This window comes from Diabrotica virgifera, chromosome 10 (assembly GCF_917563875.1).
Source record: "Diabrotica virgifera virgifera chromosome 10, PGI_DIABVI_V3a".
In the NCBI taxonomy this organism is placed as follows: Eukaryota; Metazoa; Arthropoda; class Insecta; order Coleoptera; family Chrysomelidae; genus Diabrotica; species Diabrotica virgifera.
Genome location: NC_065452.1, coordinates 151,210,569 through 151,228,621, shown reverse-complemented (window position 1 = coordinate 151,228,621; position 18,053 = coordinate 151,210,569). Strand labels below are relative to the sequence as shown.

At 34.7% G+C, this 18,053-nt stretch overlaps 1 protein-coding gene across 3 annotated transcripts in view; it reads left to right on the top strand.

Annotated features, from left to right (window-relative positions):
- LOC114325134 (neurogenic locus protein delta) overlaps positions 1–13,000 on the top strand; it is a 486,223-nt gene extending 473,223 nt beyond the window's left edge. For all 3 annotated transcript variants that reach the window (XM_028273081.2, XM_050663521.1, XM_028273080.2), the window contains 3 exons: positions 3,691–3,751; positions 9,667–11,163; positions 11,944–13,000. In XM_028273081.2, the coding sequence (XP_028128882.1) occupies positions 3,691–3,751; positions 9,667–11,163; positions 11,944–12,061 (1,676 nt within the window). In that variant the 3' untranslated portion in view covers positions 12,062–13,000. The remainder of the gene's footprint in view (positions 1–3,690; positions 3,752–9,666; positions 11,164–11,943) is intronic.
- The last annotated feature ends 5,053 nt before the right edge of the window (positions 13,001–18,053 follow it).

Here is an 18,053-nt window from a genome sequence, read left to right as displayed (position 1 = left end):
TCAATTGCAGTAGCATCAAGAAAAACTTTATTTAATATTATATAACCTATAATCCGGACAAACAAAAACAATTTTCGTAATTCAATGTAATACCACAGTTGAATGAACATGGGTTTTACAGGGTGATCCGGTTCAATGTTTCAATATAGTGTTATGCTGTGATTATCAGGTTCCATGACAGGTTCTTTCTTTCTTGCTATTTATTGAGGTTCATCGATGTTTTATATTTTTATTATGAAAACAAATTACCTTTTATTATGTGTTTTCTACCTGGGACAAAATGAGAAGGACTGATAGTATTTATGTTACTAGTACAATATAGTTATTCATCTATATCTATAGCACTTACTGAAAATTTCAACATTTTTCACTTATCTTCAATCTTCAATACCTTGGTCATACAGTTCTTATCGTTCTTGCATATTTGTCGTTACATTTGAAAAGAGATACATACTTTATTAACCGTCAGATATTACCGTCTTTATTAGATATACTAGAATTATTACCGTTTATTCTGTTTTTCTTTTAATTACCATATTTTCAAAGAAGGATTATTTTGGAAAACCCACAGTTTCATTAAACAAACGCAGGCGGGTAAGAGACATGAAAAAGAAAAATGGGTGGAATATAAAATCAAATTGTTTCCAACATTTCCTGTAGTAAGGTTCTTGTAGCTTCTACTCTTTGAGACGTTGTTTAATCTTGCGGAAAATCTGGTTACCAAAGAGTGAGTTTGTTGATCTGAAAAATCTTCAAAGATCATCTACACATGGTGTAAACTCTCGAGTAATGTGTTGTAAAACTAGGTTGTCCAATAAGTTTTGCGGTTCGATGCGAAAAACATAATTTTATGATTTGAAATACACTTTATTATTCAGTATAGTCTCCCTGAACATCAATACAATTGTTCCAACGAGATTTCAATTTATAAATTCCATCCTTGAAGGGAGAATCAGGAAGGATTATAAAATACGCTTCCACAGCTGTTATATACTCATCATTTCATGAAAAACGCTTTCCACACATAATTTTTTTATTTATTGAAACAAATGGGAGTCGCTAGGAATCAAATCTGATTAATACTGTGGATGCTCCAACAATTCGAACTTAAATTCAGGGATTTTAGCTATTGGTAAAATGCCCATATGGCACAAGAATTTTTTTTCTTTTGCAAACTGGGTATTTTTTCACGATTTTTTGCCTTTAACTGGTCTAAACGGTTAAATACAATAATATCCAGAATTTATTGTTTTTTCAGTTTGCAAGTAATCGACACAAAAAATTCCTCTCACATCCCAAAAATTCATGCTAAAATCTTCTCGGCCGATTTCTGGACACAAACTTGTTTTGGAGCCGAAAAACCAGATTCTACCACTCTTTAATCTTTTGATTTGATTCAGGGTCGTGGTGATACACCAAGTCTTATCCATTGTGATGAATCGATGCACAACATCTACTTTATCCTTTTGATAACGCCCTAAATATTGCTGAGAAAGTCGCATTTGAATGTGTTTGTGTTCCGTTGTCAGCAAATGCGGAACCCATTGTGACCACAGCTTTTTGAAACCCAATACTTCGGCCAAAATATTGCTTACGTTGTCCAATGAGATTCCTAGGGATTCTACCAATCACTTTCATTTACTCGACGAGTTTCCTATACCATATCCTGTGTTTTTCTACGATTTCTGGTGTTGTTGCTGTTTTTGGGCGTACTTGATGTGGATCGTCTTCAAGGCTTGAACAACCACGTTTACATAGAGCAACTCATCTTTCTACTGTAATAATTGAAGGAGAAGAGTCCGTATACACTTTCAACATTTGTTCATAAATTTCCTTTGCTTGTAAACCTTCCAAAAATAAAAATTAAATCACTGCACGATACTTGATAATTTCGATTGTAAAAAATACTGTGACACATCGATACTAAATAGCTTCTACAAAAATAATTAATTAACAGATTGAAATAAAACTTTACATACATTTATATAAAGAGCGTACCTAACAAAAAAATAATAGGCTAGTAGCAACGCATCCTCTTATTGAACCGCAAAACTTATTGAACAACCTAATATATTAACAGTTTCTGGAGTCTCTTATCATCAATGAGTACCCAGTAATTCCTCGTTTAGAAACTGCGTAACAGAGTGTCCATTTTTCACTATGCGACAGTATGTCTTGCATTCTTTCTTTTCTTGTCTTACATCTCTTGTCTGTGAAAACTTATGAATCTAATGATAAATCTATTTACATGATCTGACAAATAAAAAAGACATTTATTACTGTTCGATAATACATCTTCTTCCTATTTATAAGCATTTCTGCTTGTTCATTGGCGTATTGATACCTATATGGAAGGTTGTTACTCTATCCTTTGCGCGCTCCTTCCATACTTCTTCGCAGATTGGTGATTTATCTCTTGCTATTTTGACCACACTAGTCTCCCCATTCTGCTTGTGGTTATTCCATTGTTTTTTTCTATTTAGTGGCCATTCGTTTATACACTGTACGTTACATTTTCTTCTAATGTCTTCATTCTCGCTTCGATCTCCCAGCATATTTCCTGTAATTCTTCTCAGTACTCTGATTTCTTCCCTTTGAAGTAGTCTTTGTGTTGTGGCTGTGTGAGGTCTTCTTATTGGGCTTATACAAAGTACATAAAGATTCAACTATCTATAACAGTATTGACATCATCAACATTGTCAATTGTTTTCGTTCCGTCGTTTTTTGGCAATGTCCATGTAGTTTCTGAATCTGATACTTCTTTGGTAAAGCTTATCGTCAATGTTTATGTCAAATAACACTTTGTAGAAGTTTAAGTAAAGTAGGCCTCCCGTTTTAGTAGTCTAGACCTATTAATTAATTACTTTATTATTAATTACTTCAAATCACTTATTATATTTCAATTTTTATTTGTATAGAGTCGTCAACAAGTCTAGTCTCTCTGTGGTTAAATCGAAATTCCGTTGTTTTTCTATTAAATCTATTTTCGTCTCTTTACTGCTGTATTATTAATTCTAGAAATCCTACAAACAATGTCAATGGAATGCATTTTATTTTCTTTAATATTCAATTCACGTTAAAATATCGAAATTTTTTCTAATAATTAATTCTTGTCTGTATTGTGTCAATATGCAACAGGAAAAAGACGGTATACGATAAATAGAATGGAGTAATGTGATGTAAATATTAGAAATGTAACATTTTTGTAAATGTTCATCGAATTTCTTTAATTCAAGTCTTTCGTTTAGTTTAAATACCAGCCATGTTACATAAACACGTAATATTAAAAATACAGTCTACATCGTTTTCGAAATCGTTGCTATTTTAAAAATACGTTTTAGCGAGTGAAGAGTTGGATTTTAAAATAAACTTCATTCAGACAAAGAAGCTAAGCCTGTTGTGGACTTGGGGTACACACCCTGTAAAAATATAAATAGAGCTGGGCAAAAAACGCCGAATTTTGTCCACAAAAAAAAAGAAACAGCAATGACCGCGAGAAAACAAGACGTGAGCGCCGTTCGCTCAGCTACTGTCGAGAGCTTCCCACGATCACGGCATACCTGACTTATACAGGGTTCACTTCGTTATTATCTACTCAATAAGAAATAATTATCAGAACTTATTATCTTGCCAGGAATTCCATCACAGACGAAATTCAATGCATTTTAATTGTTGTATTTTTTGTTACAGCACAATGCTTACCTGGATGTGACGAACAACATGGACACTGTACCAAGCCCAACGAATGCAAGTAAGTTATTAGACCACCATTTTTTAAGACAATTAATTCATTTTAAATTTAAACGGCAGTGACAGATATTCATATATATTTTACATTTTAAAAGTATCTCATTTTTGTCCTTAGATATTAATCGCATCTTCTTTCATTTTTAAATATTTGTTCTTATCTTACTTTTCAGTTTTTAATATCTTCAGAATCGTATGAATAATATATTGAAAAAATCTGGTTCATCATTTTATCGTTGTTATTTGTCGATTTAGAGCGTGCATTTGACAGCTTATCTCATGCTGCCATTTTAGAAAGCTGCTAGAAAATTTTAGAGCTAAAAAACATCCCGCAAAAGGTAATTTCCAATGTACACTAAAGAGAAATGCAGTATGACACACAATGAGATCAACAGTGACGAATTTAACATAGGTACTTACTGGAGTCAGACAGAGATGCGTGCTTTCTCCTTTCTTTTTAATATAGCTGTAGACTATGTTCTCTTCAAACTAGAATCTGACATAAGAGGTATACAATGGATATTAACCACACGCCTAAGCGATCTAGAATACGTAGATGATATCTGCCTCTTAGGAGAAAGGTTCCAAGATGTGGCTGACCAACTGGAAACACTTTCCATTGAAGGCAATAAAATAGGTTTGAAAATCAATATTACTAAAACCAAAGCCATGAGAACAATGCAAGAAACAACAGACTATTTACTATTAACAACATGCAGATTGAAAATATGGAAAATTTTACGTATCTTAGAAATGTCATAATAACACAAAGCGGAGGTACAGAAGACGATATTCGTATGATGATACGAGAAGCTCAACAAGCATTCATCATGCTCAACCCTCAACCCTGTCTGGAGGTCTGTAGGCCAGACATACGACAAAGACAAAGATCCGAATATTCCAGTCAAATGTCATGTCTGTTCTACTCTACGCATGTGAAACCTGGAAAGTGACAAAACTACTTGCAGCAAACTGCAGGTCTTTATTAACAAATGTTTACGAAGAATTGATCGGATTTTCTGGCTTAACATCATCAGAAACGAATATCTGCTACACCTGAATAAACAAAAGAGTCCAGAAAGTGGGGCTTCAGAAAGAAAACTCCAGTATTGCAAAGACTGCCCTGGAGTGGAATCCTCAAGGAAAAAGAGGTTGACCAGCATAAACTTGGCGAAGATCAATCATGGACGAGATAAGAGGTCAAGGAAAGTTTTGGAATAAGGTGAAGACCTTAGCGGAAAACAAAATTCGATGGCGCGTTTTTACTGAAGCTCTATGCTCCAGTTGGAAGTTCAAGAACCTTATTATGTGTATATGTTACAGTTCAAGTTGATTCTCAGTTAGAGTTGACTCCAACTAGTTGGAGTCAACTCCAACTGAAACGAGCAGTAAAAGTTGATTCTAAAAATTTAAATCAACTTTTACTAGTTGGAGTTGACTCTTCCTGGATCGATTCAGTAAATGTTGATTATACGAGAATCTCAAGTGCATTTTTGATGAGTGTGCGTTTCTTTGTTTTGACCGTTTCAACTACTTATTAGTATAGCCTGTAACGTTGCCCCCGTTAGGTAAATTATTCTGATTAGATATTTTGCACAAACTTACTCAAAGAAATACATCCGTATAACAATCCTTATAATAAATACATAGGGTGTCACGCTTTACCGCGGTCGAAAAATTGTTTAACCAATTTTTGTTAACCAAATTTACAAAAATAATTTTTATCTACTCTATCTCATATTATGTAAAGCAGCGGTTCTCAATCTGTGGTACATGTACCACTGGTGGTACATATCATTATTTGCGGTCCTGCCAAAGACAAACCATTTTCATTTCCAATAATGACACGAGCCGTCTCACCGTGCCTCGGAGAGCACGTTAAGCCGTCGGTCCCCCTGGGCTAGTGTACATCGACACTAGTTGCTTGAAACAGGGTTAAAGATGTAATTGGCGCCGGAACTGTCCGAAAGGCAAAATGCCATACGATATTATATATTATGAAAGTCAGAAACTAAAAAAAAATCAAAAATTAAAGCTACCTCTATAAGATCCTCAAGAAATTTTTGTCATTATTTCATTAATAAGATATTATTTTTAACTATCAACAATGAGCGCTAAGCGTGTATTGAGGCGGCCGTCAATGTGAGTGGGAGTGAGATTCACCATTGGACGGCCGGAATGGTGCATCTCTTTAGCACTCACCATTGACGGTCGCCTAATACGCACTTATCGCTCATTGTGAACAATTAAAGATAAAGCTTAGTAATAAAATACATAGTGACAAAAATTTCTGCTGGATCTTGTAGAGGGGGCTATAAACTTTGATTTGGTCACTTTCTGACTTTCATAATAATGGATTTTAACCGAGTTATTAAGCCTTGAAAATGTCTATTTTCGCATTTTTAAAATTTTAAATCGCGTATAACTTGACAACAATCAATTTTAGAGAAAAATCACAAAATACCTTTTTTTGCTCAGACTAACCCAAGTGATCTAAAAAAAATTGTTCGAAGTGAAAAAATTATTTTTGTGAATTTGTCTAAAAAAATTGTTTAAACAATTTATCGATCAAGGTACTGCCTGGCACCCAGTAGATTTGTTATAAGGACCTCTTTTTGAGTAAGTTTGTGCAAAAAACTAGAATCGGAGTAATTTACCTAACGGGGGCGACGAGACAGCCTAGACTAATTTGAACATATTCAGTAACATTTAATTCCTAGAATCGGCTGTTTGTGTGAATCAGAATCACCTTTACTAAATAGCATTGGGAAGAGTATACTTTTCCTAGTTGGAGTCTACTTTTACTAGTAAATGTTGAATATAAATCTTCATTTTATATTTATAATCAACTTTTACTGAAACCAGCCGTTAGAGTTGACTCCAACTAGTTGGAGTCAACTCCAACTGGATAATCAACTTGAACTGTAACATATACATATTATCGTTGTTACGTTAAATTTTGTATTGATTGTTCTTTATTTTTATAGCATTTCAAATGTTTTCAACAAGTATTGATCTGTGTCATTTTTAAGTAAACCGAAATCTTAATTATAGAAAACAAGACGTGAGTATCCAAGACGAGAGATAAATTAAAAAAATTAAAATGTTTTGAAATTCAATATTGGTGTCGCCGCGCTGTCTGTAGTAAAAGATAAATACTAGAGTTTTATCGGGTAAGGTGACCTGCTTTTATGAAACATTAGAAAGCATAAAACACTTGACTTTTGAGATCTGTTAAAACAGTGGAAACGTCTCCCGAGGAAAAGCTTTCACAACTTTATCTTTATGAATCTTATAAAAGTTTTATAGGTAGGTATTTTAAAGTTTTTTTCGTAATTCATAAAATGTATGTTCAATCTTCGGTTTGGTTTTGTGCCATTCGATCAACACGTTTATTCCATTCTATTTTTATTTTGAAAAGGATTTATTTTACATTTTCTTCTGATGTTCTTATTTCTTTCTCTATCATATATACAGTTTAACCGGTTATTCTTCTTTTCACCTCCACCTCTGTCATTTTCATAATTCGTTTTGTTCTACTTGTGTCAAGCATTGTGTCTGCAGTGGAGCATATATCATAAGAATCTCTATCCTGAGCAACATACTTTCAGTTTATTCGGCTATTTTTTTGATGTCATTTATCCATCTCTTCTGTGGTATTCATTTTGGTCGTCTACCTTTGTAAGGACTCCAATGTTGTGCTGTGTTGTTCAATGTTGGTCTTTTTGTCTAGCAGTGTGGCCTGCGAAACTCCATTTGAGTTTGGTAACTCCATTTTTGTTGTGATATCGTCGACTTTTGTTTTCAATCTTACCCAGTCGTTCCTCTTTGTCGTATTTCTTACCCAGTCGTATACCTAACATTGTCCTTTCAATGGCTATTTCTGTTTCGGCTAGTTTGTTTATATTTGCCTTGGTTAAGGTCTAGGTTTGACATCCATATATCAGAATAGGAAGAATGCACAGTCATCAACAACACTCTTTATATGATGCCGAAACATTAGCACCAAAAAGGTTTTATTTCATAATTGTCATTTATTCATAATTAAATGTTTGATGCAACATATACAATAAGTTTCGTGTTCTTATTCCACTGGAACATGTTCCGCCATGATAGTCTTCTTCTTCCGATTTTTCCTGTATTACTACAGCTAATAATTCGTATTTGTCCCCCCTCATTACAACATGTCCCAAGTATTAAAGATTTGTTGTTTTAATAGTTGCCATTAATTCTTACTTCTTTCCCATTTGTCTCATTTTCTCTCTTATGACGTTACATTTCAAAGTCGGCCATGGCCTCCCCCAGTATCCGCCTCTAAGTATCTCTGTCCGTGGCTACCCTCCTACAGTTATCCACTCTTAATATATCTTAAGTGCCGGTTCTCACTTCGTCTATCCACCTCTTTCTTGATCTTCCTAGTGGCCGACGTCCCACCATAGTTCCACTAAGCGCTCTATTAGATGTTCGGTCATTATCCATTCTTATAAGATGACCTGTCCAGCGCAATCTTTGTGTTTTTGAATAATTGCCTATAGAGGGTTCTTTGTAATATTGATATAACTCGTGGTTGAACCTTATTCTCCACATACTATTGCCGCAGATGGGTCTCAATATCCTTCTATATAATTTTTTTCATTACCTCCATGATACCTTCAACATCGTTCTACATTTTAAATGACTAGAACCTGTTAAGTATCAAACTTTTGCTTTGAAATATCGTTAACTGCAACTGCAAAAAAATTTCGCATTTTATTAATAACATTTCTAGCTGTTTCGATCTGTCTGTTCTTATTTATTTTCTCTGGTTCTTCTAAAAAAAAAGATCTGCGTAGAAAATAGCCGTCTTTTATTAAAAACTGCAAATGTTTGGTGGCTAAAGACGTATTTGTTTTGAAGCAGGTAAAAATCTGTACAAGAAAGATATAAATATTGCCAATTACAAAAATTATTAAGGTTGCATTAAAATCTGTGAAACAACTAAAAATTTAATTAAGTTTGTGGGCAAAAAGCCTGTTTCTTTTACTTACTGACTCAACGAAAGATATAATTTAGAATGAAAAATGGTTTTGTGATCTATTATTAAAATATAAGCGTAGCGTGGTACGAATACGTTCTCGACCGGTACGTGATTACTTAATCCCCACCCATTCAATCTGTATTCATTAAATTTCAGGCCCTATAATTTTCCAGAAGTTTAGTCGAATTAGGCAGTAATTAGAGTCCCAGCTCAAGGCTCGTCATTAGAAGTTAGTAGTTTTCGGTTTTGTATCATAGTTTGCAACGGAAGGATCTATATGTGCAGTCCGGCTATGCAGATTGGGGCGCCGACCCGTATATAACCTTTCCTTGACCTGCATACTTGCCAACGGGCAGCGTGGGAAAGAGCTCTGTGGGCGTGTTGCATCCCCCCTAGATGTCCCCGCGCGGCCCGGTCTGCGATTCAAGCTGCAACTCAATGAGCTCTTCGATACACTCTCTTTCAAACACATGCTTAGAATAAGAAATGCACATCACATTCAACATACCAACCGATTTGCTGTTGCTGTGCCGCCGATGCTACGCCGTGGTACCGTCGATCCACAGTAAGCCGGTACAGTACTGCCGTGCTTAATTCTCATCTAACTAGTTCGCATCGTGCAAATATTTTCATAAATTTAAGATCATTGCTTACAAAAATTATAAATCGACTCTACCTGACAATGTACTTAAACATACAAGAGTAATTCCCGTGGGACAGGTAATTGTCTCATATCTATTCATACGACTCATTATAATTCTTTTGTCGTTCGTTGTTTCTCATTGAACGTACTTCATTGATTATGTGATATTTACCTCATTATACGGAATCTGTCATTGACCGTTTTAAGAACGTTTCCCAGTGTGTCGGCATTTTAATTTACTCTTTATTTTTTATTACAGGTGCCAATCAGGATGGGAGGGTCCTTTGTGCAATCAATGTCAAAGATATCCCGGATGTATGCATGGTACTTGTGTTAAACCTTGGGATTGTTTATGCAATGAAGGTTGGGGTGGGCTATTCTGCAATCAAGATTTAAATTTTTGCACCAACCACAGACCGTGCCGTAATGGTGGGACATGTTTTAACACAGGACAAGGGAGTTATACCTGTAGTTGTCCCGCGGGATTCAATGGAACAGATTGTGAAATTCCAGCAGACGATTGCTTGAAAAGCCCTTGCAGTAATGGAGGTAAATGTGTACTCAAGGGAGGCTACAATGTATGCTCTTGTCCACCTGGCTACAGTGGTCTTCAATGCGACACCATCATTAATTATTGCAGTAAACAACCCTGCAACAATGGTGGTACCTGCAGCAATACCGAGACTGGATATCAATGTTCCTGTAAACCTGGATTTAGTGGTACCGACTGCGACTATCAAGTTAATAGATGTTTGCCAAATCCTTGTAAAAATGACGGTACTTGTATTGAGACTGACGATGGATTTCAATGTATCTGTCCCACTGGATTTTCTGGAGAGTTGTGTAATATCAATATTGACGACTGCAATGGAAATCCATGCCAAAACGGTGGAACCTGTATAGATAAAGTAAATGAGTTTCGCTGCCATTGTGTACCTGGATATGTAGGACCCTTGTGCCAAAACCGCGTAGACTATTGCATAACGAAACCATGTGCCAACGGCGGAACTTGTTTACAACTGATTAATGACTATAAATGTAAATGTGCCCCTGGTTTCTCAGGAAAAGACTGTAGTAAAGAAATTGATGAGTGTCTCGACAACCCTTGTCGGAATGGGGGTACGTGTGTGAATAGCGTCCATGGCTTCGAATGCCAGTGTCCCATCGGGTTTCTGGGACGCGAATGTGACGAAGTGTCATCTAGCGCTGCTCCGAGTGCTCGAGTTTCATCGGAATCAAACCTTACGACTGAACACGTTGTTGTAATTGCAACCATCTCAACGTTTGTACCATTAGTTGTCTTAGTGGCTGTAGGTGTTATCATCTGTCTGAAACAACGACGAAAACGCGAAAAAGCTCGCGCTGATGAAGAAGCACGGTTGCAAAACGAACAAAATACGGCAAACAGTAGTTTCGCTAAACGCGGTGCCGCGATGTCTGCTGACCCCCACATGATAAAAAACTCTTGGGGGAAGTGCACGAACAATGTGATTGGTTCAACCTTTTCCTCGCCAGATGACTGTAGTGTTTCTAATATCAGTATAAATGACTGTGATGGTTTCCCGAAACCTCAACACCAAGTGATTGATGGACGCCCTGTGTACACTCTGCAGAGGACGCGTTCCCAGAAGCAGTTAAATACGGAGACAGGTGCTCGTGCATCAGCTTTACTAGCTGCAAAACTGCATGAACCTGACTACGAGCACATCAAACGTTTGTCTGTGATGTCAAACGCTTCGGCTGTGTGTGGCTCTAGGTAAATATTTTTACTATACATTATACTTCTTCATCTTAGCTGTCTATTTCCAATTTCCTTTATTCTCTCTCTTGTCTTCTTTTATCTTTTTCTTTGCTTTCTATTTCCAATTTCCTTTATTATCTCTCTTATGTTCTTTGCTCCTTTTCTTTGCTTTCTATCCAATTTCCATTATTCTCTCTCTTATGTTCTTTTATCCTTTTCTTTACTTACTATTTTAAATTTCCTTTATTCTCTCTCTTATCGTCTTTGATCCTTTTCTTTGCTTTCTATTTCCTATTTCGTTTATTCTCTCTCTTGTGTTGTTCTTTTATCCTTTTCTTTGCTTTCTATTTTCAATTTCCTTTATTATCTCTCTTATGTTCTTTACTCCTTTTCTTTGCTTTCTATCCAATTTCCATTATTCTCTCTGTTATGTTCTTTTATCCTTTTCTTTGTTTCTATTTCCTATTTCCTTTATTCTCTCTCTTATCATCTTTGACCCTTGTCTTCTATTTCCTATTTCTTTTATTCTCTCTCTTGTCTTCTTTTATTCTTTTCTTTGCTTTCTATTTCCAATTTCCTTTATTATATCTCTTATGTTCTTTTATCCTTTTCTTTGCTTTCTATTTCCAGTTTCCTTTATTCTCTCTCTTATCTTCTGTGATCCTTTTCTTTGCTTTCTATTTCCTATTTCCTTTATTCTCTCTCTTATCTTCTTTTATCCTTTTTTTTTGCTTTCTATTTTTCCATTTTTGTATTTGTTGAAGTGTATCTAAATAAGATGTTTCTTTGTTACAGTGATCCCTCCATATTGAAGAGGCCGATTGAGAAGGAGTCAAATGGCGTATATGTGATAGAAGAACACTTCCATACTCCAGATGCGCTTTCGTCTGGACTTTTCGCAACGGAGGTGTAGATAATTTAAAAGAATGACTGAGGTGTGCATGTTATGTCCATGCTTCCATCAGGCTTGGTCCGTTGTACAGTCTATTTATTAATCTCCAAGGTTCTGAGGGAAGCACGGACAACCTAACTTATGATTGTATGAGTACATATATTCGAGCTAGTGCCTCGTGTCCAAGAAGTTTTGCTACTCTCAAGACTCCTCTCTGGATAACGCAAACAATTAATCGGGTCGTTGCCACTAGTGGTAAATTATTTTGTGTTTATATTGTAAATATCCCACTGGATTCTTTGTTTATTTGTATTTATAGAATTTACCAATGGTGGATGTTCCTGGTAAGAAACCAAAGATTTTGACATTGTTCAGGGACAGACTCCTGAGCATAGCAAGACTGAATTTCGTCGAGTAGTATATCTGTGTAACTAACGTAACATTTTTATTGTTATAGTATATTGTGATGATTCGAAGGAAACTAAGTCACCATTGTACTTAAGTAGGCTTTTCTTAATAATTATAAGCCATTTCAGTATTGCCATCGTTATTAATTTGCAGTCATTTATAAATGATTTTTTTATAGGCCAGTGATACTTTAAAATTAATACCGATCGCAACCACTCGTCTTAAAATCGTTTTGTAAACAATTTTTGAACAAAGAAACGATGTTCCTTTATATAAAAACTAAGTCATTTACTTTTTTTTTCGATGTTATAGATAGACCCGCGACTTTATGTCTCTCCATAACATTGATTGACATTTTTTGTTCGCTACTTAAATTCTTGGACCGTTAAAGACTTGATTATGATAAAGACGTTTTGTAATATATAATATGTATATTTATAGTTTGTAACTTGTTCATGTTTCATAATAAATACTTCTTTAGAGAAGCGGCTGTATTGTTCCTCACGTGAATCATGTTATTTAAAAGTTATCTTAATAAAAATTTTTGTTCTATTTTTCTTACTTTATTATTTATTTACCTCCTGCAAAATACTGCTGTACCTACAGGATGTACGTTGTTAACAATTTTTTAAGAACAAACTATACGACATAGGAAAGAACATACAGAGGATAAAACTTCCCGTGACATAGATACAATAAAAGAGTAGACAAGATAAAGATAAAAGTATTTAAAGAAATACTCATGGAGAAACAACTAAGAATAGCTTTGGAATGGCAATGAAATTATATTGACTTTACTAAAGGTCTAAAAATCTATCAAAAATAGATAGGTACTGCTGAGGATATAGTGTGGAATTGATAATACATTGGTGAGAACTAAAAAATACATAAACCCAGGTGTCAATTTATTATTTACTAAATGTTTTTGCTATTGAATTCTTCTTTTGGCATCATTCAAACCTCTCTTGTGCCTTTCTCCTTCATTCTCTTACATTCATAGTTTTCAGGTCGTCTTCCACGTCATCCAATCGTCTCGTTTTTGGTCTACCTTTTTCGTGTTCCTATCGGCTTCCATTGAAATACATATTCTGTGTTCATTCATTATGTCTTAAATGTTTTTGCTGTTGAATTACTCTCGCCAATGTTTGCGTGCCTTTTAGAAAACTAAACGAATAGAAAAAAAAATTAACTTTGCTTAATAAACTCCTTGCTAATGATAGTGTTATTTAGGATTTTTAATTACAATAAATATAAAAAAATAAGATTCTTTTTTGTTCTTGATTTCTAGAAAATCTCCAAAGTAATATCGTTTCTCTTCTGTCAATGTTTTCACCAAATTTTACAACTTTTAGAGCAAACAAACTCAAAGGAAAAAAATCTGAAGTAAGATCTTGACATTTCTTTCAGTGTAGAAAAAGTTGGCTGTATTTTTTGTAGGTCCATACAGTATCAAAATCCGTAATATTAATATGATATCTACTGGGTCCCCATTGGTCTTCAACTTTTACTTTCCACTTAACTATAGAATAAGGCATCATATGATCTTATAGGGATTGGATTTTGATAAGAGCTATGAGTCGTGCCGATTTAAAAATTTTCAAAGGTCATAGCTCTTGTCAAAATCCATTACCTATACCAAGACTACCTATACTCACAAAGAAGTCACCATTTCCGTCGATTCCTATATAGCAACTTCATCTTCTGACTTTCAACTTAATGTCTTCCGCATCAGCAATCCATCTTCCACGTGGTCGTCATCCGCTTCTTCTGCCCTCTGCGTTGGAGAATGTCAATATACTCCTGTAGTCATTATCTGACATCCTAGCTATGTGCCCAGCTCATCTTAGTCTCTGCAGCTTAATAAACACAATATCTGGATGTGTGTATAGTTATTAGCACTTTATAAGTGTGTGTATGTATATGAAATAATAAATGTAAAAGCTTTAATAGTTTTGAGCAACTTATATTCCGATATCTGACTATCTCCTTTCAAGGTAAGTACATATTGTTATTTTATAAACACTCAAAATAATGTTTGTTTGAAACTTTTTTTAATGCTAATATGAATGTTTCATTGAAACTGTTTTTACATAAAATAATTGACAAAAAAATACATGAAAATAAGAGCCTATATTAGAGAATTTTCTGTTTATCGCCAATAATCAACAGAAATTGCTGTGGTAGAGACTCATCCTTCAAAAAATAAGCACAATATTATATAAGAATTTTATCAAACAGAAAGTTCAGGTAAGAAACTGTTGGGTATTTCATGGGTACCGGTCCCAGATGGCATATGTTTCATCTCATACAAAAGGTCCAGGTGTAACTGAAGGCTGAAGGGCATTCAGTTTTCAAATATAGGTAATACCTTTTCTAAAGGACTTTGTGTCAAGACATCTCCGGGTAGAGAACAAAGCACGTTTTTAAAAAGAAACATCTGAAATTATAATTTTTTTTCTAAAAATTAACACATAGGTACTCATGTACATATTATTATATGTAGTATGTATATACAGGGTGTTTCTTTGAGAAAGTAACATTATAACTCTAAAAATAGGCCACATAGGCGATCTCAAAAATCCTATACTTAATGTAATGGGTTTTCATCATTTCATCAATATCTAACAAAGATACTGGGTATTTTATCTATTTTGCTTCGTATTTGTTTCATAACTTTTTAACCACACTCTATATTTTCTTTATATGTCGCGCGAATATTCTTTAAGGTGTCAATCAATTAATTTATTTATAAATATAAGAAATCGAGGTCCGGATTAAAACATACTTAAAAAATATTCCGACACAAAAATAACACCCCGTACATTAGATTTTTTAAAATTAATTCTGAAAAGAGGATGAATTTAAAGGTGTACTTTGAATTTTCGGCAAAATGTCTTTTCTGGTAAAATTTGGAATTTGAATTCCGAAATTATGTGTATTACGAGAGCTCGAAGTAGAAAAAAATTTAATGCGAATTCATTTTAATTATTACTATTATTTAATTTTTAAATTGATAACTGATTTAATCTAAATTGATTGAGAAGAGCAAATACTGAGAGACAATTGATCAACTTGATCAAGGCACGAAAAATTGGATGCCTGGGCCATATTTTGAGAGGGCAAAATACGGAATCCCTAAAATGATCATCCAAGGAAAGATTGAGGGCAAGAGAGGAGTAGGTCGCAAACAAATATCGTGGCTGCGACATATAAAGAACTGGACAGGCATAACTAACAAAAGACAGACGTCTGATTTTAAGATAGTTCTCCAACGTACTATAGGTGCACGGCGCACGGCACTATAAGAAGAAGAACATAAAATGTATTTCAGTGTTTTTTTTATTATGTGCGACAAATACATAACAAATTTAATTTATAATATACAATAACAAATTTAATTAACGAATAAAAATAATAAAGAGTTCACAAAATATACATAACTTTAACCAACGAAGTATATTAAAAATAAAAAAAAATAGCGAAAATTTGCAGAAAAATATCTATCTATTCAAAACTAAAGTAATTATTCAAAATGACCATCACAAAAAACTTGGTTTTCTTAAAATATTAGGTCTGAATAATCTACAATACGCAAAGTGAAATGAATATGCCTTAATGTTTTCAAATTTTAGTGTGCGGTGCGGTGACAATGATAGGATCTCTTTGTGGAATAGATACGGTCATTGTCATTGTTTTGAACAGTCTACTAGTGTCAAACATACTAAAGGTCCTTTCAGTTTTATCACATTGAATAATTTCTTTGTGTTTTCATACAATATTTCTGTGTTATGAACTAATATGCCTTGCAAATTCACAATTCAGCAAAGAAGAATATGCGGATATGGTATATGTGTACGGTTTTTGTAAAGGTAACGGCAGAGCTAAGAGGATATGAAATGCGGTTTCCTCAAAGAAGAATACCAAGTTACAAGGGCGGATCCAGGACCGATTTTCGGGAGGGGCCATGAACTTTCTTTTGGGAGGGGTACCAGGGGGTCTGGGGGTAATTTTTAAAAATTAGGGTTACAATAGTGAGTTTTAAGGTACTTTTCACATACTTTTGAATGCCATAAAGACATTCAAAACTTATCGTTATAAAAGTCAGTACTGATTCCTACACATTCCTTCGGATCCAAAGGCAGTTCTTTCAACACATTTAATACTATTTTTCCCAATGCTTCTCCTGTCAGGCACTGTTTCCCTCTTTCTTGATTTTCACTAATTATTTTTATGTTCTCATAAGCGTCAATGAACTTGACAAACTCTTCATGAATGTTGTTATTGTGTATGTATCTCAAATTTAGAAAAATCTATTCCATGTGGGATACGTCGGACGTTTCATCAAATATGGCAGAGTGATAATTTGCACTTTGATTCTAATTCATTCAGTTGTTCAATTATTTCTTCACCACAACATGTTATCAATTGATTTTGACTGGTGCTATTAATGTATGTTGCTCTGGAGGATGCTGTGGATAGGTGTTTTTTTTTTTTTTTTTTTTTTTATTAACAAAAATCGCATCAGCCAAATTGGCTATTAGCGAAACAATAGTGGTGAACAATAATTTTTAATACATTTGTGTTTTTATATATTGTATAAAATGTTAATTGCACTTAGGAACCTCTTTAAATTTGACATATTGCACTGTAGGCCTAAAATGTCACTCAGTTTGTTTGGTATATTGTACAATATGCGCTTTGGCGTTAATGCTGCGCAATTCTCCAATAAATGTTTGATTGTTAACTTTTCTTCACAGTTGTCACATCTTGGTTCTTGTTTGTAGGAAAAAACATGACTATTAGTTAATCGCGTATGACCCAATCGGAGTCGCGTTAATATTACCTGGTCTCTCCGGCTTGTTGGTAATGTTGGCCAGGGTTTTATCGATTTTTTAATTTCGCGTAGCTTGGCCGATGACACTTTCCACTTTTCTTCCCACATATACCGCACTTTACGTTTGACCGCCGCTTTCACATCCGCACTCGTAAATGTTTCCGTACACTCCGCACTATCACTAGTTGCAGCTTCTTTTGCAGCGTTGTCTGCCTCTTCATTTCCTTGAATTCCAATATGGGATGGTATCCAGAGGAATATGATAATTTTTCCATTCAGTTGAGCGGTATGAACTTCTTGTTTTATTTTGATGACCAAAGGATTAGATGGGTAGACATATTGGATTGACTGTACCGAACTTAGAGAGTCTGTGAGTATGATATATTTGGTATTACTGGACGCATTGACAGCAAGGGTGGCCTGGTATAGAGCGTATAATTCAGCAGAGTAAATAGAGTACTCTGAAGGGAGTTTGTATTTATTTGTTGATGTTGGGGTTATGACTGCAGCACCAGTGCCTTCATTTGATTTAGATGCATCGGTGTATACTTGTGTATACTCCTTGTAATTGCGGAGTATATCATTGAAGGCGGATTTTATTAACTGTGGGTTTGTTGAATGTTTATCGAAAGAAATGAGGTGTGTTAGGCACTGAGGGTTCTTTATTTGCCACGGAGGAATTGAGGACAGTTTGGAAGGAAAGCATTCTGGGAACGCATAGTTTATTTGATTTAAGTAGCTTCTAATTCTTGCGTAGAAGGGTTTGGCCGT